Source organism: Phasianus colchicus, chromosome 1, assembly GCF_987193195.1.
Source record: "Phasianus colchicus chromosome 1, bPhaCol1.hap1.1, whole genome shotgun sequence".
NCBI classification, from domain to species: Eukaryota; Metazoa; Chordata; class Aves; order Galliformes; family Phasianidae; genus Phasianus; species Phasianus colchicus.
The window spans coordinates 86,205,801-86,230,759 of NC_143436.1; the positions used below are offsets into that span (position 1 = coordinate 86,205,801).

Genomic DNA, 24,959 nt, shown 5'->3' on the forward strand with positions numbered 1-24,959 from the left:
CAGAACCCATCTTCAACATCGATAAATAATAGTGCTTAAGTTTAAACTAACGGAAATGTTTTGCTACGTTACAAAATACCCTTTTTTTTTTTTTTTTTTTTTTTTTTTGAGTTTTTAAAGCACTTTCAGCTTTATTATCAGTTTTTCTTTCCCCACTTTTGCATTTGCTATGTTCCAGCCAACAAAGGCACAAAGAATTGACATCTCTTGGCAGAACAGATCCAAAAAACAGGTGATAACGGAAATACTGGCAGCTAAACCTAGCCTCCTGGATGCTACCAAGTCATCTTCTCAGATTCAGAGAAAGTGACAAAGTTTTTTTTATACGAGTAGGACAGTGGCAACCAACCTAGTACTTGGAAGACTGCTATATCCTAAGAAAATCTGCAATTATAGATTATAGTCATGGATTGAATCCTGTAAAAGAACAAAAAGCACAGTAATAACAGCATAGTAGAAAAGTCCTAGGCTACAGCAAGTAAGGATATACTCAAATGCAGCAACTGTAAACACAGAAACAAAGGAAAGAATCCACTTACCCATGAAGGGCCTCAGGTACACAGGAATCTCCAGCAAGATATCCTTACCCCAGTGCCAACCCTTATATGAGGTCTGGGAAGGGGTGGATCCTGGCTCCACCCCATCAAGTCAATCAAGTGCACTGCTTGCACCTGAGGTCCCCTGGGTTGGCCCTGCCTTCCTACCAGGTGTTTAATCACTGGTTCAAGCTGTGATTTAGCATTTTCACTACACATCCTAAAGCAGAAGTAAGTTGCAGGGTAAGCTCTGTAAAATGTACTGTGTTTCAGACTCAAGCAATGATTCATATTTGCAAAAGCAGTTCAAGTTTGTTTTGAACACAAAGCTTTGGATACTTCAGAAATGAGGGATGCCAAGTCCAGATCTCAGGGACCATTACAGTATTGTGAAGAGCCCACACTGGGAGAGGAAGAGGAAAGAAAGAAGAAAACAAATATTAATGAAGCAAAGTATACTTAACTTGCAATTTACAACTGTTCTCCTGGAGGAAAGCATACACAATCTGACTTAAAAAAACACAATGAAAAAGAAAAAAGATCAAGGCAAGAACTGAGGCAGAGTGTGGCATACAGCATATCTTTTATGAACCATCTTTTTGGCAGGAAAAGGCATGGATGGATGGAAGTCATGCTGGAGATTTCAGCACAGAGCACCCTTCTGCCTCAGGTTCTGAGGCAATGTCCCAGAAGAGTGCAGAAGGCACTTCTGAGCTTTGCATTTGCAAAAGCAGTCTACAGACGTACCCTTGACTGGAAAGTGTTTCAGGAGCCAGTTTGTGTCATTTTCATTTGTGCTGTTCACTACGAATCTTGCTGATCTGTGCCCAATAGCAGGGCATTTCTTCCCAGCTTGTTTGCCACATGCCTAGTTAAACACCCAGCCTTCTCAAAACACCTGTTTTGTTATTACAGCAGTGTGCACCTGAAAAAAACGAGCAGTCATCCTAAAGTATCTCCACAGCAGGCATAACATCCTGGCTGAACAATCTCCCAAAATGCCTGAAAATTTGTGAACCTGAGCTCTTGATGATCCCTGATCATTTTCACTCCCCTCAAGGGCCTTAAAATCACGTGCTGAATTACGATGCTAAGTTCTTCTCTCTCATGACTGCCTTCCCCAGTCTTCATTTACATAGCTCAATTCCTGGTGCCTGTAACTCAGCACATAGACAAGGATGTTCCTAATACTGTGTCAGAAAACTGCAGAGAACAAAAGGGTGGTTGGGAGGGGTGAAAGAAAAAAAAAAAAACAAACAGGCTATGAAACTTTCTAAACAAAAGAGAAGCTGAAAATACCTCAAGTTACAGAAGGACAAAGTGGGCAGAGCAGCTGACCTGGGAGTGGCATGTTGTGCTGTTCCTCCACAATTCCTGTGGAGGAAAGGTTTTGCAGCCCACTTAAGGGGGGACAGGGCACAATGAGGATGTGAGGCATGAAAATGCCTTCTGAGGAGGGGTTACCTGCTGCTTGGTCTCTGCTGGTAGTGGAGGCACGGACCTCTGCTGATGGATGGGAGCCCAGGACTGGATCACCAAGAAGCGTTTAAGCTGGAGACTTCAGTTGCTGGTACATGTGTGCTGTCTGGCCCTCAGCCTGTCAGCGAGCAAAGGGACATTCCCTAAAAACTCCACAGTAGTGGACTGGAAAATTGGAAGCTGCATTGCCCTTCTGCTGGGGTATGGGCAGGAGCATAAGGTGATGCCCAGGGGATTCCTACTGGACGTGAGGAAAGAATGGAGATCTGACAAGGAGAGGGTGAAGCACAGGAGGGGTCCCACTTGTGGCTTTTTGGGTTGAGGCCATGTAGGCTGCCAACCTGCATCACAAAGAACCAGCCTTCCTTGCAGGCTTAAAATGCAGGCTACTTGAGGAGCTGCAGCCCCACTCACCTGCCATGTCGCCTGCCTAAAATGGCAGCACCCCAGCAGGAGGAAGGGAATGGCCTGCCTCAGTGCCACAGGTGTCTGCTCACTGGAGACTGCAAAGAAGTGTCTGTCAAAATATACGAAAACAGGGAGCACTTCCTTCTCTTTCTGCACCTTCAGTCATCGGGTAGAGCAGAGAGTGACAGATATCAGTCAGAAATGCTTGGTTGTTTTTCTGATAGAAGCAAAATGGCGGTGTGCCATGAGGGGGATGGTTTATATCTGAGGGGCCTTCTTCCCCAGGGAGGAGAGTGCAGTGAGCAGCCCAGCCGGTGGCTGCATGCAGGGCATGGCACTGTGCTGGGGAAATGAGACCTGCAAATTTACAGTGGTGTTTCTTCCTTGTTGACAGGTGGTAAAAGCTATCCCCAGTGCGACTACTGCTCCTTAGAAGCAAACCATCCCTTGCCAGAGCCCAGTTCTAAAAGCGTTTATCAAAGCAGTAGTGTTTTGAGGCATTGGGCCATTTTTATCTTTCCGTGTCTTTCCTCAGGCTAAACCAGACTCTGCAATGACAAAAACTTAGTTTGCTCCTGAGACGTCAGAACTTTCTGCGACACAAATCATGGCTGCTTTTACAGCGATAAGGAAATTGATTCTTCTGCCTGATCATTCCAATCCTTTATCAGCCCTCTCAGTCCTGCAGGGCTATCAGGAAAGCTAATTGGATTTTCTCCCAGGTTGTTTATTTGTGAAATAAAATTCCCGTTTGCATAACTAACTTCTTACGATCATTTCTCTGTTACTGTAATGCAGTTCGAGGGAAAACTAAGCAATTATCCAACTCATTAACCGTGAAGGAAGTGTAGCAAGTTGTGGCACACAGAAAAGTCATCACTTGCCTTTTTTTTTTTTTTTTAGCATCTATAGACATTTTATGTAGACTCAGCAGCTGCTGTGGGGATCCAAGCAGCCAGTAGAGGGTAGTATACGTTAATTAATCAGCTTCACCTGTAAAGCAGAACTACCGACATTTCTGTCTGCAAGGTAGAGAAAGACAATACTGAGAAATTTGACAGTGAGCTTTGATAGAGGTTGGAACAGAAGATATAAGTTAGAACTATCAACAATTAGATTAATAGTAGGCTACAGAGCTTTATACCTTCTGCTTTTAGCTCCTGTTTGAGCGATGCCTCTTTCAAAAGAAATGCATGTCTGAAACAACTTTATGACTTTGCTTTCAGCTAAGAACAGCATGCATTACTAAAACTAACAGCACCTTAAGTGCGTCCTGGTGTAGTGCCTTGCCTGCAGTAAATCTAAAAAGCCAGATGGGGATGTCATGAAACTACATAGCACTGAAAGTGCCTTAAGGGGATGATTCAGGCCTAAGGACTTGAAAAAACCCACCACCCCCACACATGGTATCTGACATTGCATGGATTTCTGTAGTTGACAGAGACTCAGAACGGAAAACGTACATCAGCATGGAGTACAAGGCAGGAGCATGGCTTGTAATTCACATTAACATGTTTTACTGCTGCTCACTTCCTTTCTTAGTGCATAGCAAGTCCTTAAGCAGGCCTCTGTGGATGAAAGCAGTGAATGGGGACTGACTGAAGAAGTAAACAAGGAATATCCAAGGGAGTAAGTTGTTATTTGCTTTATACTATCAGTAGTTGCTTATCGCTGACAGGATCAGACTTCTGCTGTCATAGATGCTGTACTCTCTCACAGGAAAAGCAACAACCTGAAAAAGTAAGTTCTTCAACAAACAAGCAAACAAACAAAAGAACAAACAAAAAGTGAAAGGGAAAACAGGTACAAAGATATGAAATGCCATGCTTAAGATCATATGGCCAGTAATTGGCAGAGTTATAGAAAACTTCTGACAACATACTTCTGGTGGAGCTAATTTAAATTCTCTCAGAGGCTAGTAGGTAAAAAATGATTGGTTTGCACATTTACACCTTGGAAATGCATTGAAACCGTAACACACCATTGATTCATATTTTATTAGTACTCTGCCTGAAGCAAAGTGGAAATGTAAGCTGAATTTTTTTCTAGAATTATTTTCCCTCCATCCTCTCAAAAATAACACATGCAGAAAACATCAGAACTTTTCATTTAACATCAGACTATAAATGCTAAACCAGATGCCCTTCACCTGCTGCTACAATGCAGCTGCTTTCTTAGCTTGGGCATTGTCCTTTATCCCTATAACACAGAAAGAGCACACAGGAGCTGAAGAAAGGAAAGGGACAGAGAATATCATATGCAAGCTGAATTAGGGTGTCAGATTAATCTCAAAAGAGCTTAGTTTCAGGAAAGCTTCATGTGACAAATTCAGAAAGCCTTTAAAGCAGCCCTGTCACTTCAAATCAATGGTTGCAAACTTGTCCACAATTTTCATGGACTTGGCTTTCAGTTTCAGAAAGGACCCTTCTAAAATGACGTGCACATATCCAGCTGCCATGTCTGCTTCAGTCAGTCCCATATCTCTGATCATTTTGATGTGAGGAAGGAGCAAAGCCAACTGTACAGATTCTTTCTAGATATCATCCTCAATAATGCAGGAAGGTTACAGTAATAAGCCAGTCCCCCTACCATTTCCCTCCTTTGCATTATGCATTTTGGTTTCTCTGGCGCACAAGAGATACATTATGGAAAGTGATGCTTGATGGGGAGTATTCTGCATGCGCATCCCTGTTCTGAGCTCAGTTCCTGGGGATCCTTTGCCATTTGTCTCTCTCTTGCTTGGCTGAGCATTCCTTTTGAGCTGCCTGTCCATTAAAAGGAGTGTGAGGACGTCCACGCAGAGTCGACTAGTCTGACTAGAGGGGCTTCTCCTTGTGTTTCCATGCTGCCAGATGCAGTTGCCTGCAGAGGGATTTGGACGGATGAAGATGCAGTAGCTAAGGGTACATTACCCCTCAGAAACATGCTTGAAGTGTTGCTGTTCACCTCACTTCCTGGGTTGGTGACACTTACGGCACTGTTGCTCACTGACCACAGACAAGGGTAATGGCTGGAAAAAAAAAAGCAATACAAACTGAATGACTTTTTCAATACCTGCATAAGACTTACTTCTGCGGTCAAGTGCATTATCTGCTCAAAAGCTGGTATCCCAATCGAGTTGCTGAACTAGATCAGCTTTGCAGATCTTATGTGAAAAAACACAAGCAGCCATTACACTTGGTGACCTTGAAGATAGGCATGGAGAGAAGCATGCAAACACATGTGATGTTTCAGGATTTAAGTGTGGGGTTTTTTTTGTTGTTGTTGTTAATGAATGTTTATATTTTAAATAATTTCACCTGATTTTCTTGGCATCTAAAATAAGGAAGTTCATGCATTTATTTGGGGAAAGGAGGGAAAATACTTGATTGGTTTTGTATGCCTAAGAAGTTCTAGCCAATCCTAGAACTGATTACTGCCCTATTACCAGTACTTCTATGATGCACCATGAATTAGCCTTTGTTATACCCCTGCAGTGGAGTAAGAACCTCATTTCATGCAAGACAATAGTGAGGAGCATGGAGCAAAAAATAATTTGACTTGAAAACTCTCACTGACCGCAGGCACCTGAGTTTCAAGATCCTGGCTTTCAAAAATGCTAAGGGAAAATAAAGCTCCCATTGATTTCATCTGGGCAGAAGGTAATCAGCTTGTCAGAAGGATCTGTCCAGGAATCTTACGTTGGGTACCTGGGACATGTTTTAAAATCTGGATGCTGATTGCAGCATGAAATAAAGTGTGAATTGCCAGGGCAGGCACGGTCCTAATGTGAACAGGTGCAGAGATTTCTCCCACTCATCCACATCAGCCCGTGAAAGACTGTTTTTCATTTGGGTTATTTGACGTGAGCAGACATGAAGCATGGAGTGGCAGATCATGGGAAGCGTCTTCTCTTTGCAGTGTGGCAACATCACTGTTGTTTCAGCATATGCTGAACAGGACTGAGAAGTTAAAGAGAAACCATCGCATCACACCAGGAATATCAGCCACTTTCTGTACTCTGAAGCATAAGAGAAAGCAGAGGAGCTGGAGACCATGGTGAGCCATGGTGGAATGAAAACCTTTGAAGCCTTTGACACTGTCTCCCACAACATCCTCATAGGGAAAAGCTGGCTGCCCATGATTTGGATGGGCATATGCTCTGCTGGGTGAAACACTGGACATATTGCTCATTTCAAATACCTGAAAAATACTTACAGCAAGAGTGGAGTTGGTCTCTTCTCACTGGTGACAGGATGAGGGGAAATGGCCTCAAGTTGTGCCAGGGGAGGTTTAGCTTGGATATCAGGAAAAACTTCCTTACCAGAAAGGTGGTTAAGCACTGGAATAGGCTCCCCAGGGAGGTGGTTGAGTCACCATCCCTGAATATGTTTAAAAACCATTTTGATGTGTTGCTCAGGGACGTGATTTAGCAATGGGTTGTTACAGTTAAGGTAGTATGGCTAGGTTAGACATCCTAATTCTCATTCCTACACTAAATCTCACTTGTATTTCTTCCTAAGGTTGAATCTTTACTAGATCTTTTAGTAATAAACAAAAAAACCAACAACCTTTTTATTCCTGAAGTCATTACAAACCCAATCATTTCTAGAGAGCCTAGTTACAATTAAACATTCCATATGTTGTAAATTGAATATAAAGAGGTCCATGATTTAAAAAAAAAAAAAAGGCTAAAATTACAGAGGCAAGCTGATATCTGTACAATTTATTTTTTGAAACCTCTGGAGCACATTTATATCTGGGATATTGCTTACTAGATAAAATACTGGAGAGACTTAGCAAGTGTGCACACATACTAGTAAGTGCTGTTTCTGTAGTATTTCATATTCATGTAGGATGGGCAAACTTTATTGTCAGATAGGTCCTTCAGTTAAACAGTATCTCCACTTTACACATGGAAAATTGAGGTCCTGACTCACCTAAGGAAGACTGCATATGTAGAGGAGGTGGGAATTGGTTAAGAAATCAAGCGTGAATGGAGCTTTATGGCAGTCCTACTAGCCTTTGTGCTCCTAATACCAGCAGCTTTCCTGTAACCTTACCTGGGTCCTGGGCTGGCAGCTCCCTTGGTGTGTGGCACTGAGAGCAAATTAGCATGTGGAGAGGATGGCAAAGTCCAGCTGTCGTGTCCTGAGAATACCTGAAGATTATTGCTGGAGCTCTCCAAAAAATTCACTTTGAAGGGAAAAAAACAAAAACAAATCCTCATGACATGCATTTTTCCAAGAATCTTTTGATTAATGATGACTGTCATATGACTGGCAATGTTTTGGTACACGTTTCTTTATAGGTTGAGTTTTCAGTTAAGCAGGATGCTTTGCTAAATTATAGCTAGCAGACAGATTACTTTATCCTTACTTCTGTTTCTGGTCAATTTCATATGATCAAAGCAGAACCAGTTTCTGTATCTCCACCTCTAGATCTAGAGAGCAGGTGGGACATGAAAGATCTGGCAATACCAAAAAGCCCTCACCTCAAATCAACATCTGCCACATTCCTAAGGACTGCTCTGACTTGAGAGAGCAACTGCTTTGTGGCACATCACTAAAAAGAGGGCTTGCAATGCTTTGATACTTTTATAGAACTGAGAGAAGGACTTTAAGCAAGATCATTCACTCTTATTTACAATTAGCAGTTACAATGCACTGAACAATTCTGTCCCGCTTCTTTTGTTGCCTTAACCTTACCCTCTGCATTCAGTGTTCAGCTTAGATTGTCACAGACACTCACACTGCTCTTCCTTAGCTTCAGCTTTCAATTGTTTTACTGCTTAGGGTTACCAAAGCAAGGGTCAGACAGGGTGAATGTTTCCTGGAAGCAAAGCAGTTGTACCTGTAGGTGAATGAGTTCTTTGCATGTAGGAAGGTGGATATGGAGCAGCCCGATGCCCTCGCAGCGCTGAATATCGCTCACAGCCGTGGGGAGTGTGTGGAGCTGGCAAAGGTAAAGGTGCAGTATACTGGTAATTAGAGCTTCCTGATGCACACATTGTATCTGGGTTGGAAATCAACCATCCACCCACTTTGAGGGGAAAGAGAAGAATATTATTGCACTAAAACATTGCAGTTCAATAAAGTAGCCAGGCTTCTTGCACATCAGTTGAGCCTCAAAAATATCAAACCAATGTCAAAATACTGCTTCGTGGAACAACTGACAAGCAGAAAACAACCAACCAAAAGAAAAAAAGCCCACCAAAAAATTCCACCACTAAAAACAAGACCTGAAAACACACTAAAAGAAAATGTCACTAATGTCAAAGAATAAATGAAAGAAAAACTGATCATCGCTGGAATGAACACAACATCTTCTCCCTCATTTAAATTTTTGTCCTGCTTAATGATGAAAGTTTTATGGGGGACAAAAATACAGTTATAAATACAAAACAAATGGAGAGAAAGCCCTAAAAATTCCATATATAATTTTTTTTTTCCTGGATTCCATTTACGTCAAAAATTAGATCATATGAAAAAATGATGCTTCTGCAGAAACTGATTTCCTATTGAAGTTATTTCAATCATTATTTAGTTTAGACAGTCCCTTTCTGCAAAGGCAGTTCAAGGCTCAGTGAACTGCTGCTCTGATCCAGTTAAGCAGATCCCAGCTTCCCAGCATCTATCATATCACACAAAATCTCCAGCTCACATGAACAAAAACCTTACAGTGAGAGTATGTCATATGTTGACCCTCAGAGACTGTTTCTGATGCATCCTTGGGATGGTTTCTGAAAGGGAAAACATCTAGCGGTAAAACTTCTTATTGCAAAATTAGTAAACAAATTGTAAAAACTGAAAACTAGTCATGCACACACACAAAAAGACTTTTCTGCCCTTTATCATAAAGGAAACAATTATGTTTCACAGCATCCTGAACCTGAAACCTAAGGACACCTGGACTTCCTGCATCCCACTCAGTATAAAGCAAGGCTCTGCCTCCTGCTTAGGGACATGAGACAAAGGCAGCATTTGCCCTCTGCAACTGAGAATTAAGACACAGCAGCTCCAAGAGTGGAAAGGAAAGAAACAGTGATTCTCCTGCATACATGTGGGAGACGACACTTTAGAAGATGCAGCAGACCTGGACAAAATTTAATAGCGATGATGGATGGGAATTTATCATTTGGGTGCCTCAATGTGTTGGTACAGATGAAGTGAATCTTTGTAAAATAATTAAGCCACATTTAGTTTCTGATGGCAGAAGCATCTCTACCATAACGAGCACCCACAGCTTACTTTTAGTAAACACATCATAGAGTATCACACAGGTTCAGTAATAGCAGTGTGTCTATGTTACTGGTACATCACAATTTCACTTTAACTATGCTTTTTGAAGTATGCAGCATTTATTTTCCCCGACCTATTGAATTATGATATTCACTGGAGTCTAAGTACAATGTTGAGAACATATGAGGTGTATAACATCACTGGGAAAACTCATACCCATCTCATTTCATGTGTCCTTCCACCTTGAAGAGATTACTCAACCATATTAGGACATCTCATGGTGACAATTACATAGAGTCTCCCCACTAGTTTCAGTGGGGTGACTCTAGATTTAAGACAATAGAAACAAGATTAAGTTATGTATAATTTATTTTTTCCATGGTGATATCACAGTTTTAAACCATACCAGCAACCAAATACTACTGGAGCTGAAAAAGATCAACTCACCTTTCTTTTGCATCCAGGAAGGCTTTGGCAAAGGGATTATACTTGATTTTGAGAGCTGTTATCTTGAGTTTACAGAAAACAAGGCATGTTAGTGAAGGCAACTTGGAATAGAGAGTTGAAACAACATCTTCCAGAGAAAACTAAGTGGAACTGCCATGGTTAGACAAACAAAATATATCCCCACGTATTGTTTTCCAGGAGTGGTTGGTGGAAGATTTGCTCTTTGTATAGTGCTGTGTACTGATCAGTGCCACAGGCAGCACACAAAAAGGGGTAACTTAATGGTGTGGTCTAGTCTGGTAATTCCTGTGGGATTGTGAACCCTTTCGAGAGAACTGAGAAGAGAAACAAATACAAATCAAATCTGCAGCCAGGAGATATGGCAGATGAGTGAACAATTGTCACAATCCAAATTATCCCTCTATTCCAATTTTAGAAATTTTCCTTTAGAACGATATGCCTTTCCATAACTGTATGCATTTTAAGGAGAGGAAAGAGTTACGATTATCATTAAAACTGTTGGTCATTACTATAGAAAGATATGTGAGCTGACTGCAGGTTTTTTACAGTAAGAGATTGGGATGCCAGGACAGATGGACCAATCTGGAATAGCAGTGGCAGAATATTAAGCTAAAGCTGGCTTAGTACTGCAGCCAGACCTTGGAATGAACAGTTTTCAACTGCAGAAAGAAGACAGTATTAGACTGGGTGGAGCATTACGCTGCATGGGACTAGTAGTGAAAAGAGAAAAGGACCAGTCTATTCACGCTGGTCTTGTAGTTAATAGGCTTCTAATATGTCTCATCAATGATACCCAAGAGCACAGCGTGGCATCTGCCTACCTCTTCATTTTGATAGGCAGTCACAGCTATGAACTGAGTCTCAGGGAAGGAACAGTTCATCACCATCCGGTGGGGGCCTCCTACACGAACTATGTGTACCTGAGGCTCATATTTATGCAGGGAGTGCAACATTATCTGCAGAAAACAAAACAGAAAGACCTCAGTGACACTCTGGTATCCATCCCATTGCTGTTTTTTCATTCTTGCTCTATAATAGACCAGATTAAACCCCTCCCGTTTATTGTTATTGAAAGCAGAAGGGCAGGTGCCTTCCTAACTCCTAGAAAACTGCAGAATTGAACAGTGAGCTTGGATTTAAAGATTTTGATACAGCAGCATATGTGCTAGTAGCCATGGCCTTCACACCATCGGGGTTCCACTGCACTAGAGGTTGTTCAGTCAGTTAAGGAGCAATCTCTATCCTGCTTCTGCTATCTGAAAGAGTCAGAATTATCATCACAGAAAACAAGGTCAGGATAGATCTGGGATAGTCACCTCTCATCTTTCTGGGCAAGATTTACCTTAACAAGCCTTGGCAAATGTCTCTAGCATTTAAAGCTGTGCATAATGGTAATTCTACAGAATACCTTCCTCAGGAAGCCTGTTTCATTACTTAATTATCTCTAATGCAACAAAATATATTTAAAATTAAGGAAAAAAATGTATTTTGGAAAGTGCTATGTGCATATATATATAGATGGAATAGGAGCCAATAGCTGACTAACAGTGCTTTCTGCTAATACTTTCTAATAACACCACAAAAGGGGAAGCTGAAACACAGTGGAGATGTGGTTTACCTTAACACTGCTGCCAAAACTTAAAACAAGGAGAGGTTCAGTTGTTTGCCATTTAGCTGACTTTTCTTTGGATTGTTTCTCCTTTAGCTTTTCCACCTTTCCTTTCTACTTTCTCCTTCTTCTCTTGCCCATATATAAAGTTCTTGCTTCTGTCTTTCCCATCAAGGTTTCTTTGACCTTCCAAATTGTCTTTTCATTGTTCCTGTCCCTCTCTTTCTACAATGCATACATTTAGACTTTTAACTGTTCTAAGGTCCTGGATGCAGGATTAGAATTTGCAAATTTAGATCCTATTTTATGTTACACAGTAAGTTCTGTGTGCCAATTCTATCTGTTACTTTATGAAAAGTCAGGTCATCTTTCTGTTCTTCAGTATCTAAAAATTGAGATAATTTCCTACCTAATTAAGGCACTAGGCTTATGAAGGTACCTCACAAACCAAATGGAAATAATGGGTAGAGAACATACAAAATTTACACAGAAAAAAAAAATTCTGGGCTGACAAGTATCATCCAACGTAGGAGTTTTGTACAAAAACAAGCAAAACAAAAGGTCTTGTGCAATATTTTATCTGTAGATGCATCATCAAAAACAAAATATGAAGCAAAACTAATTTTCCTGTTTGCATTTTTAAGGGGTTCAAAGAGAAAGTCACTTATTTCTGGTACATGTGGTTTCTTTCCAAAGGCCAAAGCTGATTCAATAGAATATTGATAATTATCATGATGCAGAAGCAGACATAGTAATTATTTCATTTAGGAGCAGCCTTTTATTCTGCTATCTGACTCCTGCCAACATTCCACTTACACCAAACAACATGGGGGAACACAACAAAAACCTAATACCCGTGACCATTCTTTCCCCCTTCTCTGAAGTCCTATGTAAAAGAAAAAAAAAAACAAACAACCAGCGCACAAGACCAACTCTCAAAAGCCCCCTGATGATTAAGTAAACCACAGCACTCTGTTTCTCTTAACATCAAGAAGTCCATTAAAATCTGAAAGCGCCAATTAAGGCCTGTTTATTCCTGTTTACATGTGGCCTCCAGAGAATAATTGGCATCTGTGGGTGAAGAGGACTGTAAGGGCCTCTATAATTACATAAATGCACCCTTGATATTTCTTGATTGGTAGGTGCTTGCAATCGAAGCCAAGAGGTGTATGGGGAAACATCAGGCCATACCCATACCTGCCCATTCCCATTGAGCTTGTTGGTAAGTTTGACTTTGCTGAAGGAGATGGCAGCTTTCATCCAGTGGGCCCCAAAGTTGGGAGAATCTGGGTGGATGTAGACACAGCTGTGGTTTGGTGACTCTGGTTTCCCAGCTGGCACCCATTCTCCATTGACATACTTCCAGCGGTGGCCGTCAGTCGGGGCAAAGTCTAACAGGAAAGAATACATGGCATTTGGGTCCAAGCCTGATACGCTGATCTTCAAAACAGGGAACATCCGCCTGTTCAAGAAACAAAAAGTGCAGATACCATTAGAAAACGATTTTGAAAGGCTCGTCTTAGTGAGTTTGTGGCCAGCAGCCCCGCAGGTTAGGTCAAGGTCAAAAACATCCTCTCTCCCCATCTCTCTCTGTATAGCTAGAGAAAAGTCTCCTAAAGTTTAATCCTTCTTTTTATTTTTACAATTTTGGAAAAACATGTTATTGCTGAAGTAGGGTACTCAGGTCTTGATCTAGATTTGTGAATGTGTTTTGTTTATGAACTGTGTATAGTGTCAGCAGCATCTATTGGATACGGACATGCTAAGTACCATCCTTAGGTCTGAGACAAGAAGGGATGAACAGGCTTGAACAGACTCAAAGATGGTTGAGAAGGTGAAGCCAAACCACAGATTAACTGCATTAATTACGGAATCCTGCAATAAATTGCATTTTGGTGCTTTTATTTTCCTGCAGAACATTGTCCAGTGGCCAAGTTCTACTTTGTCTCACTCTGTGTATATCCTCTAAAATCATCTTGCCATTTCCAGCCTTTAGAAAGTAATCCCAGGCAGATAACCACAACAACAATATACAAAGATTTTTCTTCCTTCTTTGGAAGGGATGGTTCCATGGTTTCTGCGAGCTAAATGATTCACTTTCCTCTGGTTCATTTCCTTTGCTTCATCTGCTAAACCCCAGTATCTGTCACTTAAGTAACAGTTTTCAGGCAGCAATACTCAAGTGTACTAAAAATTTGGCTGCATTTACCTTGTGTAAAATTATTTATTTCCTTTATCGTGATTAGCCAGGCATGACTTAACATTCAGTAAAATGCCTTTTATCTCATCTTCCGTCATCTTCCATATATTTCATTACCTTTTCCTTGAAAATGCATCCTGAAATCTTATTACATGGGTATATTAAAAATTAGTTAGCCGAAACAGCTAACTAGTTTTCTCCCTTTTTTAAAAAGAAATATTCTCATACTGTTCCACTGTCAGTACATACATTTCCAGTTTGAGAAGTCTGATCCTTGCCGACCAACCTGCACTTGTCAGTTCTTCCAGTCATCTGCTCCCTTCCTTCCATATTCCTCGTTCTCATCAGTTTGATCACATTCTTCCACTTACAGTTCTACCGTAGATGCAATGCTGTCCATTACTAAGAGCTCTAAACATTTATCATCCAGACTTCTCACCGTCTTGTGCATATAAAATTAAAACACTATCTTCATTTAGTTTTGGGAAAACACTTTGAAGCATCTTTGTCCTTGATTCCAATGCCCCTTTTTCTTAACTCCCTTTTATTTTTTATACCTTCCTTTGTAAAGGAGATTTGCAGCAATTCACAGCTAGACTTTTGTCAGTTTTCTTTCTGTTCCAACGCTTGTGACTACAGATTTGAATTGGCATCTCAGTGCCTGGACAAGTCTACAGCAATGGAATTAGTAGGGCTCTCAGAGTTTCAGGAACTGGGAAAAGTAGCAGAACAGACATCTCCCATCAAACATACCTTACTCATTACGTTTCTTAGGTTGTGGCATCATACACATCATTACATGCAGAATTATTGTATTGTATTGCTATGTATCACCTCCTACTATTCTTATATAAACATGAGGCTCCTGGCCCCAGAGACATCCACACTGACTCCTCCTGGAAACCAACAGTTTGCCACATTTTTATGCGTAGAACGATAAGACTTCAAGCTTCTTTTCTCTAGAGATACAGAGATTAGTTACACCTCAGACACTGCCTGGAGTCCATGGTTATGGTAGCTCTCTAGGCTTACTTAGGCAGCAGTGCAAATTGTCCAAAATACACAAGAAGGGAACTGAAAATTCACTCTCTCCAGTGACACCAAAAGGCCCCTGCACTCATACTCTTCAGCAGGCTTTACCTGCAGACTGCAGACCATCTCCTTTGCCTTTTACGACATCCTACTCACTTCTTACCTTTCTAGACATACATTCAGCCCACTCTCTCTGATTTGAGAAAGTTTTTTCATTTAGTATGAGCACTTGGTGACTCAGTGCCAATGCAACACTGAGAAAGATATGCTGAACCATGATCTTTCTAAGTAGAAGTTTAGCCAAGAATTTGTTCACTACATTTAACACGTCTTTCTGACCAGGTGTCCCCTTCTTTCAAACAGGAACGTGACTAAAATTGTGGATGCGCTGCTCCCTGCACAGCCAGGTCACCTGCAGCCCACCTTCAAAGTAACAGGCTTACATATTTAGCTGAAATTGAAACAGAGGGGAAAACTCACTCATCCTCAAAAAATTTAATTTTGCTAGATTTCTCAGAACTATTTGTTAGCTTTTCTGCACACAAAGCAACATTCTCTGCATTCTCTGCCTTTCTACTTGAGAGGCTTGAGTTTATCCCCAAGAGAGCAGATCAGCATCAACTCTAACCTCCTGTACCACACAAGTTACAGCATTTTCCTGTATTAATCTCTGCCGCACACACAATCCCCACATCATTTGGATCAGCATGTTTGATTGTACAGGCCTTAATGATGGAAGACCTACCACCTCACTTGTTGAGCAAATAAACAGTTTTACTGTTCGAATCGCATGCTGTAGCATGGCAAATGACAATTTCCACAAATTTGTTTCAGTCAGAATTGATTCCAATGATCAGGTAGGTGCACGTGACCTCTGTTACTGCAATAGCTGAGTATTTCAATCTCTTCCATTTATTTAGAGAAGATCTGCTACAATAACTCCATGGTACGGAGCTTGAGTGGGAAGATGTTTGGTGTATCAAATCTGAATGTGTAGTAAAGAGTAAAGTTGCTTTAGCATCTAAGCCTTTCCCCACATCCCCTTCCATGTTTGAGAGAGTGGTGAGGTACTGGAACAGCTGCCCAGAGAGGTTGTGGATGCCCTGTCCCTGGAAGTGTTCAAGGCCAGATTGGATGGGGCCCTGGGCAGCCTGGTCTAGCATTAAATGAGGAGGTTGGTGGCCCTGCATGTGGCAGGGAGGTTGGATATTCATGATTCTTGAGGTCCCTTCCAACCCTGGCCATTCTGTGATTCTGTGATGTTTGCCTGCATTGACCCAGTATTGATTCTCCCTGCATATAAATGGGAATAGTGGCCCTTTCCTGCCTCCACACGGTAATGTGGATGTTTCAGAATACCATATAGGCTGAAATGGTATCAAAGTTGTAAGAAAACTTGCTCAGTCAGCAAACGGATTGTTTAAATGTTGAAATGCCAATAAAATACAATAAATCTGAGTAAAATAGGAGACCGATTCTAGCACGTGAGCTGCACCCTTTGAGATAAATCTTGTGATACAGCATGCAGTTTAATTTCACTGTATCCATCCTATTAAAAACACATCCATCTTCCCTGTGTACCTAGGTGCTTTGCTGCGGCAGGCGATTCATATAATGAACCACAGTGCAGCTATGGAGAAGTATCTACGTATTAACAGGGAAGGTGATTCAGAACATTTTGGGACCCTTAGTACCAATTAGAGATGACTCAATCACAGCAGATAGAACTGTGCATGCTAGAAATTCACATTTGAGGACCGTATCAGACAGCCTTTCATTCTCCAGTATGTTCCTGCATCAAGTTTCAGTTTAATTTCAGAACTTTGCTAACAATATTTCCACACAAATTGCCCTTCATTTTCAAACATCCAAGTCCAGGCTGGCTTTTCCTGTTAATCTTAGAAAACAGTTTTCAGAAGTGCTCACACATCCTTCAAGAAGAATGTCTGAGTTGGTTCTATTGCTGTAAGAAGTAGCAGAATTAGATCAATATTTTTTCTTTTGAGAATCCCTTCAGACTGCCACTGAAGAGTTCTGAGCCTGGAGAAAAGCTCAGGATTTACAGGAAACTGTCCCAAGTTTGTCTCCTTTTGAAAAGCATGGAGTTGTTCAGAGGGTTTTGCAGCAGCCACTGTCTGTTCCATTTTTTCACTGTGCTTTGTTAAGGTTTGTTTGTTAAGGGAAAATACTTTCTTTTTTTTTCAGTCATTAATGCTACAAAACCTTCATTATAAGGATTCATGCAGATTGCATGATATATAGATACATATATGTATAGCAGTTTGAGACTGCTATAGTTGAATCAGGTAGAAAGAACACGTACCTGTCCCCACTGGCACTAGCTTTAGGAAAAATAAGAACCAGCTGGTAAGATCAGTGCTGTTAGAATGAAGAAAAATAAACAAGCTTCCACAATTAAAATGCAACATTGCATATTCAAATAATGATGGATTTTCATCTCAGCAGCAGCATAAAAATATTATATACATGCACTCACCTAGACATTTTAGAGAGAAAGAGTATCACCTGCAATCACAACATACATTAGCAGTGAGGAAAGAAACTGAAAAAAAAAAAAACCCACAACCTGCAGGTAAGGCACAATCTTTTGTATGCACTTAATTCATTTGGTGCAAATTTATTCTTATCTTAGTTACTTATGCTGATAAGGAATCAGTTTAAATCTACCTTACATTAAGTGAAAATCCACTCAGAAGTTTGCTTTAGCCCAACAGCAACTATAAACATTCAAATTAAGCAAAAGCAACTTCTTGGTGTAAAGAAGAACAACAGAAGACAACATCTGTCCTTACAGATTCCTAGGAATCAGAGTAGCAATAAGCAGTGATATTTTGGAAGCAGAACTGTTCTCTTAGTAGAAGAATCTTGCTGAGCAAGCAGACAAGACTTTTCCCCTTTTAATTGCTTTCCTGTCAGGCTACAGGCAATAGTAATCTTGTCCACAAGTTCTGTTCAACCAAGATCTCTGCAAAACTGATGGAACTCACATATGAGCGTAAATCTTTTCTCTCATCTCTTAATCCTGCTCTTCCATGCAGATCTTCCTTGCAAAAGAAACATGCATGGAGGTAGAGGTGGGAGGGGATGGCAGAGGTAGCAAGGGTAGAGTAAGTAAAAACCTTAGTACTACTGTGCAGGAAAACTTTCCTCTAGTCATTACCTGGACTCTGTTGCCTTCCCAGCTCAGTGCAGAGCCTATTTGGAGAGCCTCCTTCAAGCCAGTATCTGATTCAGAATTAACATTCTGTTTTCTGAGTTTTGCACTCAGCAAATAGTAAGAAATATGATCCCCTTTACATCACAATCTGTTATCTTTTTAAAGCTCTGTATGTCAACCAGTATTCCACGGTGCTTACTAAATATACCAGCAACAACTACAGAGTGATACAGCTGTGGCACCGCACAGATCTGGACTGCACATAGAAGCCACAGAGCACAGCTGGATTGTACCCTTTTCTAGTACAGATTGTGTGCGCAGACTATTAACCTCCAAAGCCTGAGAAACAAGAACAGCAACGGGGAGATAACAGCACTGGTCTGCTTCTGTACAGTCCTTTGAGATCTACAGGTAGGAATGTGGTAATAAACATTAACGACTGGTAGCACAAGAAGCAATCCAGAAGATTTTGAGAGATACTGTCCACTCCTTGGTGAAAGTTCCCTTTTTGTCAATACATTTCTCCAGCATGTTTCACAAGCAGGGATAAAGTGTGGCAGGAATGGCTTCAGAGAAAGGAGTGGGGACACCCCATTCTGTCCCTACTCTGCTTTTAGGGGACCACACTGCTACATGCTCACTGCAGATCTCTCTAGCCTATACACACACTACTTAATATTATGCCTTTTCACACCCCCGGCTGTCACCCACCCTTAGCACACAGCGCTATGCAGATCACTCACCTGCCATTCTTGGTCACAATCATCTCGTTGGTAACTTCTCTGAATCTCTGCCAGAGGGTAGCATCCTCTAAGACAACTTGGAGCTGCTTCTCAGTGGGGTCACCTTTGTCTCTCCCTGCCCGGAGTTCGCTCTCCACGACGCTGAGCAGCCTGGAGACGGTGCAGTCAGTGGACTTTTTGCAACCCAGGTCTGCCATAATGACTTTACTGCCAGAAACTTCAGGTGGCTGTTAAAAGACAGAAATAGGAAGCTAAATTAAAAAGCAAGTCAGATCGTTGGGCACAGCCTGAGAAACGTGCCCTCCTCACTCTTTTGCCACTGACTAGCTCTTTTCTCTGGAAGTCCCAATGGGCAGTGACACCAGCGTGTGCAGGTTTATGCACACACTCCACACAAAAAAAAGGACTATCTCCTAATTACCTGTCAGACGGTCAGGTGGGTGGCAGGCTGATGACTCAATTGGCTGCCTTGAAAGAAGAGTCCTCCATCCAAATTAGCATGCTTTTATCTTTTTTCAACCTGAAGTGGGTCTAATTGTTCTGCTTGAGAACCAGGTTTCCATTAATGAAAATTATTTCATTTCCAGACTGAAACAATGCATGAAAATTGCATTCCCGCTGATGCGGACTCTAGCTGAAGGAGCTAGTAACAGTCAAGACAGTTAAACAGAGAAGACAGTCTTAAAGATAGAAGACAATAGCCTTATTTTCACCCAGCATGTTGAATAAACGCATTAACTTCATTAATCAACATCCTCCAAGTTCCTAAATTAACATGTTAGATTGCAGAAGGAAAAAATAGCATCCTTACACTCCAGTGTTGATGCCTGTTCTGTCCATCCCTTGGATCCCAGTTTCATTCACAAAATGTCTGTGGCACCTTACAATTACCTCAGCTTCCTTCTGGATGCATTTCTAAGGACAGATCCCATACTTCTGAGGCTGGGTATAGGCATAACTGTCTTGAGGCCTGGTACTGCTGACCTACTCAAGGTCTGCTTCATCAAAAAGCTCCCTCATCATTCCTAAAACCGCCATTCCCTCTCCTCTCAGCCTGAGGCCTTATCTGGCAAGTCTCTTTGAACTGCATATACTTTCCACAAAGGACAGTTGTAAAAGAAGCCACTGTTATACCAAGAAATCCATCGACTTCAGCAGTGAGACAGGGATCTGAGAAACCTGGGTCCAGCTCTGTGCTAAAGAGTTAAGCGAAGGTTAAATTATGTGAATACCACTGATCCACAAACAGTGGACTTTAGCACATAAGGCATTTGAGTGCCTAATTCCTCCGGATGCATTTAGCTCCAATAACATCTGGGAAATTTCTAGTCTGTTAGACATGACATAGTCAGGAATTTGGTTATGAAAATAAACTTTGGGCATTTCTTTTTAGAGAAATATATTTTCTACCTACTTACTTAAAACTTTGTGTTTGTTTAACTCAAGAGCCCTTGTTGAATTTCTGTGCTTCCAGCTTTCTAAGCAGTGAAATGATTTGGTTTGGGGCTCGACAGTGGACCAGTGATGATATTTATAAAGACAAGGAAGGGTCTGGCAAACTCTAGAAAACAGGATTTAAATTAAATCCATCCCTTAACAAGGTTCAACTTATCTCGCAGTGCAAAAACCCAAGAGGTATCATCTCCCTCCAGAATTTGTAGGTTCTATCCATGTCATACAGCACCTTTTTTGGCTAGTAGTCCTAGTAATCCCTCAACATTGAGCCAGAGTGAGGATACTGATTCCAAGTCCTCAAAACAGCACAGCTGCATGTGTGCAGCAACACGACGTTCTGCAGAACAAAGGAGACTTTAAGTGAGCACTTTCACTGCCCAGCAATCCCAGCACCACAGGAAGTGAAAGTCATGCAGTTGTGACGTATTTTTTACATCTATAATCCCAATCATCCCAACTGGGAACTTTGCACTCTGACACATCTTCCTTCTTTCATCTTCCCAGTCTTTACATACCTTGTTTGAATTGTCAGCTCATAACATTTTAACTAGATTATCAGTCAATTCACCTTGTGAAAGGTGTCTGTCTGTACCAGGCCTAAGCAAATAGCAACTTCTAGTTACTAACCAGCCTCCTTTCACTGCTGAGCAAATGAAGAATGTACATTAAAATCTACAGGATATTTAGGTACTTTGAAGTGTGCCACTTGGCATCTGGAGAAATAATTGCTTGTCAGGTAACATCACGTAACACTGAATAGATTAGCATTTGGGCTTTCTTTTTCAAATGCTCAAAAAGGAAAGAGAAGTTCTATCATTTTTCCCTGCACATGTCACACGAGATCAAACGGCATAGCAAACACTTAAGAGACCACTTGTTTGCTTTCATGATATTACAAAATGTTAATAAAGACGGGAATCAGAGCTACGTGAAATATTTTACACTAGGAAGTTTTGGGGTTAATTTTTAATCAATGAGACTGGATTTTTACAGTTTCTTGTGCCTGCAGGAGAGGCATTTTCTTTGTAGTTTCAAATATTAAAACTCGCATCCTCCACAACAATGAAATGCACTCTGAGATACCAAAAGTAAGTTACACTTGGTTGCTTTCAATTACCACTTAAGGTGCTTGATCATCAAAAATTTTCTCACAAAAAGAAAGAAAAATATCTCTTAAAATATTTCAATTTTACACAGTTTTATTTTTAATTTATAGTTTTGTTACCATAGCTCAAGATACGTGCAACCTCAGTATTTTCCAAAAAGAGTAGTTACCTGTGGTTGGCTAATGGCATAGGCCAATTGCTGGTTTTAAGCATGGGGAAGGGTGTTTCAGCTCTAGGAGTTCGGGCTCTACTAGCAATTGGTGATGCATGTAGCAGTATATTCACAAGGCACATCTCACCACTGATGTATATTTACAGCCTAGAATTAGCCAAAGAAATAACAAATTTGCATGCATGCAAGAAAAGTCATCAGCTTTATATAATCAGGGCACAGATTTTACTCAAAAATATACATCCAGATCCATATGAATCCCACCTCACGTATTGGTCTTCATCACATCATACGCTGGCTGCCTTACCTACAGACAGTTGCCATGAAGAGGGGCTACAGGAGAGAAACCAAAGCAATAGATACATTGAGTTAATTGCTTATTGTTGACTTTTCATTTCTAGAAAATACTAAGGGTGAAAATCTTTATTACAAATAATTGGCCTGTTTTAGGAGACGTCCTTTACATTTTAAATGCCTCCTTTGTTCACCTAAATAACAAACTTGAATACTTCCTAAACATCCCTTCTCCCTCCTACCTTCTTGATGGGTTCTTTCTTAGCTGGAAGTCTTCCCATACTTGACATTTGAAGGAAAAGGTAACTGCACTTACCAAGTAATAGGGTAACAAGGTGAGTGCCAGTCACTGCCACTGAAAGTAGGACACAGTGTGAATGAGGCACTTGTCATCCGTAGCTGTGCAATTAAACAAGTGGATGGGTATGGATGTCTCAGGAAGTAGGAAGGGTTTGCACCAAACATGCAACATTGAAAACTTCCTCTGGAACCCCATGGAGAGAGCTGGATGCTACTGACCAGGAAGCGGCCATCTCGTGGCTCACAGCCTCCCAGAACTAAGCCCTTCTAGTCAAAAGTACAACGCTTAGAGACATCTCTAGTTGTGTCCAGGATTTACCAATAAGAATTTAGCGACTCGTACTTTTAATTGTAGCAACAAGGTCTGGAAACAGCAATGACAGAACAAACCTGAAATACTTACTAAAATTTATTCACCAAGTTGCAGCGGTAAGAAGCGAGTTGCTGGTTTTGACTTTCTAATTAAAATCATTTTAAAACCCATTCCTACCACCAGCTGGTGAGATACAGCAGAAGAAAAAAAGAGAAAAGGTAATTAAAGAGGCCCCTCCTTGCCTTGACACTGGATAGCTGTTTTTTGGCCTTTAGGTGCACGTTTCCAAAATAAGTCAAACCTTCACGATGCAGTGAAATCACAGAGAACAAGACTCACACTTTCCATCCCCAGGGCTCTCAGTGGTGCACTCAAACAACCAACACCCCTGAACATTTAGTCCCAACAACACAGGGAAACGTAACCTCTATCACCATGACACTCCCAGGAAATCAACACCTATTGACGACCAAGGAATAATTACGAGAGGATAAAAAGACAGCTGCTTTCCCTCTGTTTTTAATCACGGATCCAGCCCCTTAAGAGATTGCTGGGTTATAAGAGACTTAGAGAAGATTAGCCTTTTCATTAATGCCGGGGTGGCGGAGAGGACAGTTTCAATAACTTCAGCCAGGTATGTTTTTGGCAGTTATTCAGTCAGCCTGCTCAAGTAGCACCTCCCTACCTGCTGTTACAATCAACATCAGCTCAGAAAGCACGGGAAGCTTTTCAGAGAAATTTTTCTTGTTTCTTAAAAAAAAAAAAAAAAGATCCTGATCTAGTCAAGCTGGTGATAAACATCAATGTATTACAAAAAAAAGTAATGACGTGTGCAGTTTTGGGCACCACAGGATAAGAAGGACATAGAACCATTAGAAAGAGTGCAAAGGGAGACTATGAGGATGGTGAAGGGGCTGGAGGGGGAGATGCAACAGCAACAGGGCCCGAGGGAACGGCATGGAGCTGAGTCAGTGGAGGGCAGCTGGGGGTGAGGGACAGGGTCTGCACCACAGGGCGGTGGGCATGGAATGGGCTGCACAGGGCAGTGGGCACAGCACTGAGCTGTGAGAGTTCAAGGAGTGTTTGGACACCGCTCTCAGACATAGGGCTTGGAGTTTGGTGGTGCTGTGTGGGGCCAGGAGTTGGAATTAAAGATCCTCGTGGATCCCTTCCAGCTCGGGATGTTCTGTGATTCTAATAATAATTATACACGGCTGAAATACTTGCTTCTCTCAAAAGTAACAAGACTTACACATCTTATTACACACAAATAGAAAACACAAGAGCAAATACTCATGACAAAATAACTTGTTTTCACTCCACATATTTGGAAGTGACATCCATTCAGAGCTGCACTAAAATCATGTTGGCCAGCCTATACTTCTAACCATTTTTCAGCTACATCAGTGTTACTTCTCATTTCTGCAGATTTTATATCACAAACTCTCAGGAATAACCTCTTCTAGAGATGCCACATGGGAACCTGAGAAAAACTTAAAAGGGTTTCAAATAGGCTAACTTAAAATAGCAATCTGAAAGATTGGCAGCTTAGATATTCTATTCCATCTGAAGCTTTCTTCAGAAAAAAAAAAAAGAGAAAAAGGTTTTCACTCCCTTTAGGAGTTTCCACAGTTCAGTATGGATGGACATTTACAATCCTTTACCCCATGGATACTGCAACCAAGCCTGAGCTCAATATGAAATAAACAAGTAAGCAAAGGGAAAAATTCCAGCTACATGCATCCATAAAATACTCTCTCTCATAAATCAGACCTTGTGGAGGGAGGAGAAAGGGTAGACATTAGGTATGTAGCAGCTTTCCAGCAGTCTCACTACTAAATTCAAATCCACCGTGGATTTGCTCCCAGGGTAGGGGCATCCACAGCCTCTCTGGACAACCTGTTCCAGAGTCTCACCACCCTCACAGTAAAGAATTTCTTCCTGAGACCTAGTCTAAATCCACCTTCTTTCAGTTTAGAACAATTTCCTCTCATCCTGTCACCACATGCCCTTATAACAAGTCCTCCCCAGCTTTCCTGTAGGCCCCCTTCAGGTACTGGAAGGTTGCTACAAGGTCCCCCTGGAGCCTTCTCTTTTCCAGGCTGAAGAGCCCCAACTCTCCCAGCCTATACCCACAGTGGAGGTCATCCAGCCTTCTGATCATCTTCATGGTCCTCCGCTGGACCCATTCCAACAGCTCCACATTATGCAGGTTGAACTAGGCAGAGAAAACAAAGTACTGAACATTTAAAGAAAGGATCTGTTGCATTTGTAGGTTTAGATTCATACTCACAGTAGGCTTGATAAAAAAAGTTATATGAAACTCCCCTGGTTTCTCTGAGCTCTTTTTAAAAAAATAAAATACAAACCACTAGGTCCCTGTGTTACAGAAAGGCAGGTCTCTTCTATTAAAAAAATAAAAAAATGCACCTTACTGTGAAGAAAT

At 41.3% G+C, this 24,959-nt stretch overlaps 1 protein-coding gene across 1 annotated transcript; it reads right to left on the reverse strand.

The window, feature by feature from the left end:
• Positions 1–141: 141 nt before the first annotated feature.
• On the reverse strand, positions 142–23,226 carry TBX19 (T-box transcription factor 19). Its single transcript, XM_090151247.1, has 12 exons — positions 22,217–23,226; positions 21,871–21,939; positions 21,604–21,753; positions 19,295–20,665; positions 18,874–19,100; positions 12,918–13,182; positions 10,933–11,067; positions 10,091–10,152; positions 9,083–9,144; positions 8,256–8,444; positions 7,466–7,598; positions 142–5,433 (listed from the first exon to the last, which is right to left on the reverse strand). The coding sequence occupies exons 5-12, from the start codon at positions 19,068–19,070 to the stop codon at positions 5,196–5,198; spliced, it is 1,281 nt and encodes a 426-aa protein (XP_090007373.1). The 5' UTR covers positions 19,071–19,100; positions 19,295–20,665; positions 21,604–21,753; positions 21,871–21,939; positions 22,217–23,226; the 3' UTR covers positions 142–5,195.
• Positions 23,227–24,959: the final 1,733 nt, after the last annotated feature.

Excerpts from the sequence above, each read along its gene's own strand:
- TBX19 (XM_090151247.1), bottom strand. The coding sequence starts at position 19,070 with ATGGCAGACCTGGGTTGCAAAAAGTCCACTGACTGCACCGTCTCCAGG. Across the intron at positions 13,183-18,873 it reads ATTGTGACCAAGAATGGCAG|GCGGATGTTCCCTGTTTTGA; the intron begins GTGAGTGATCTG and ends TTTCTTGAACAG. Across the intron at positions 7,599-8,255 it reads AAGAACTCATTCACCTACAG|TGAATTTTTTGGAGAGCTCC; the intron begins GTACAACTGCTT and ends TTCCCTTCAAAG.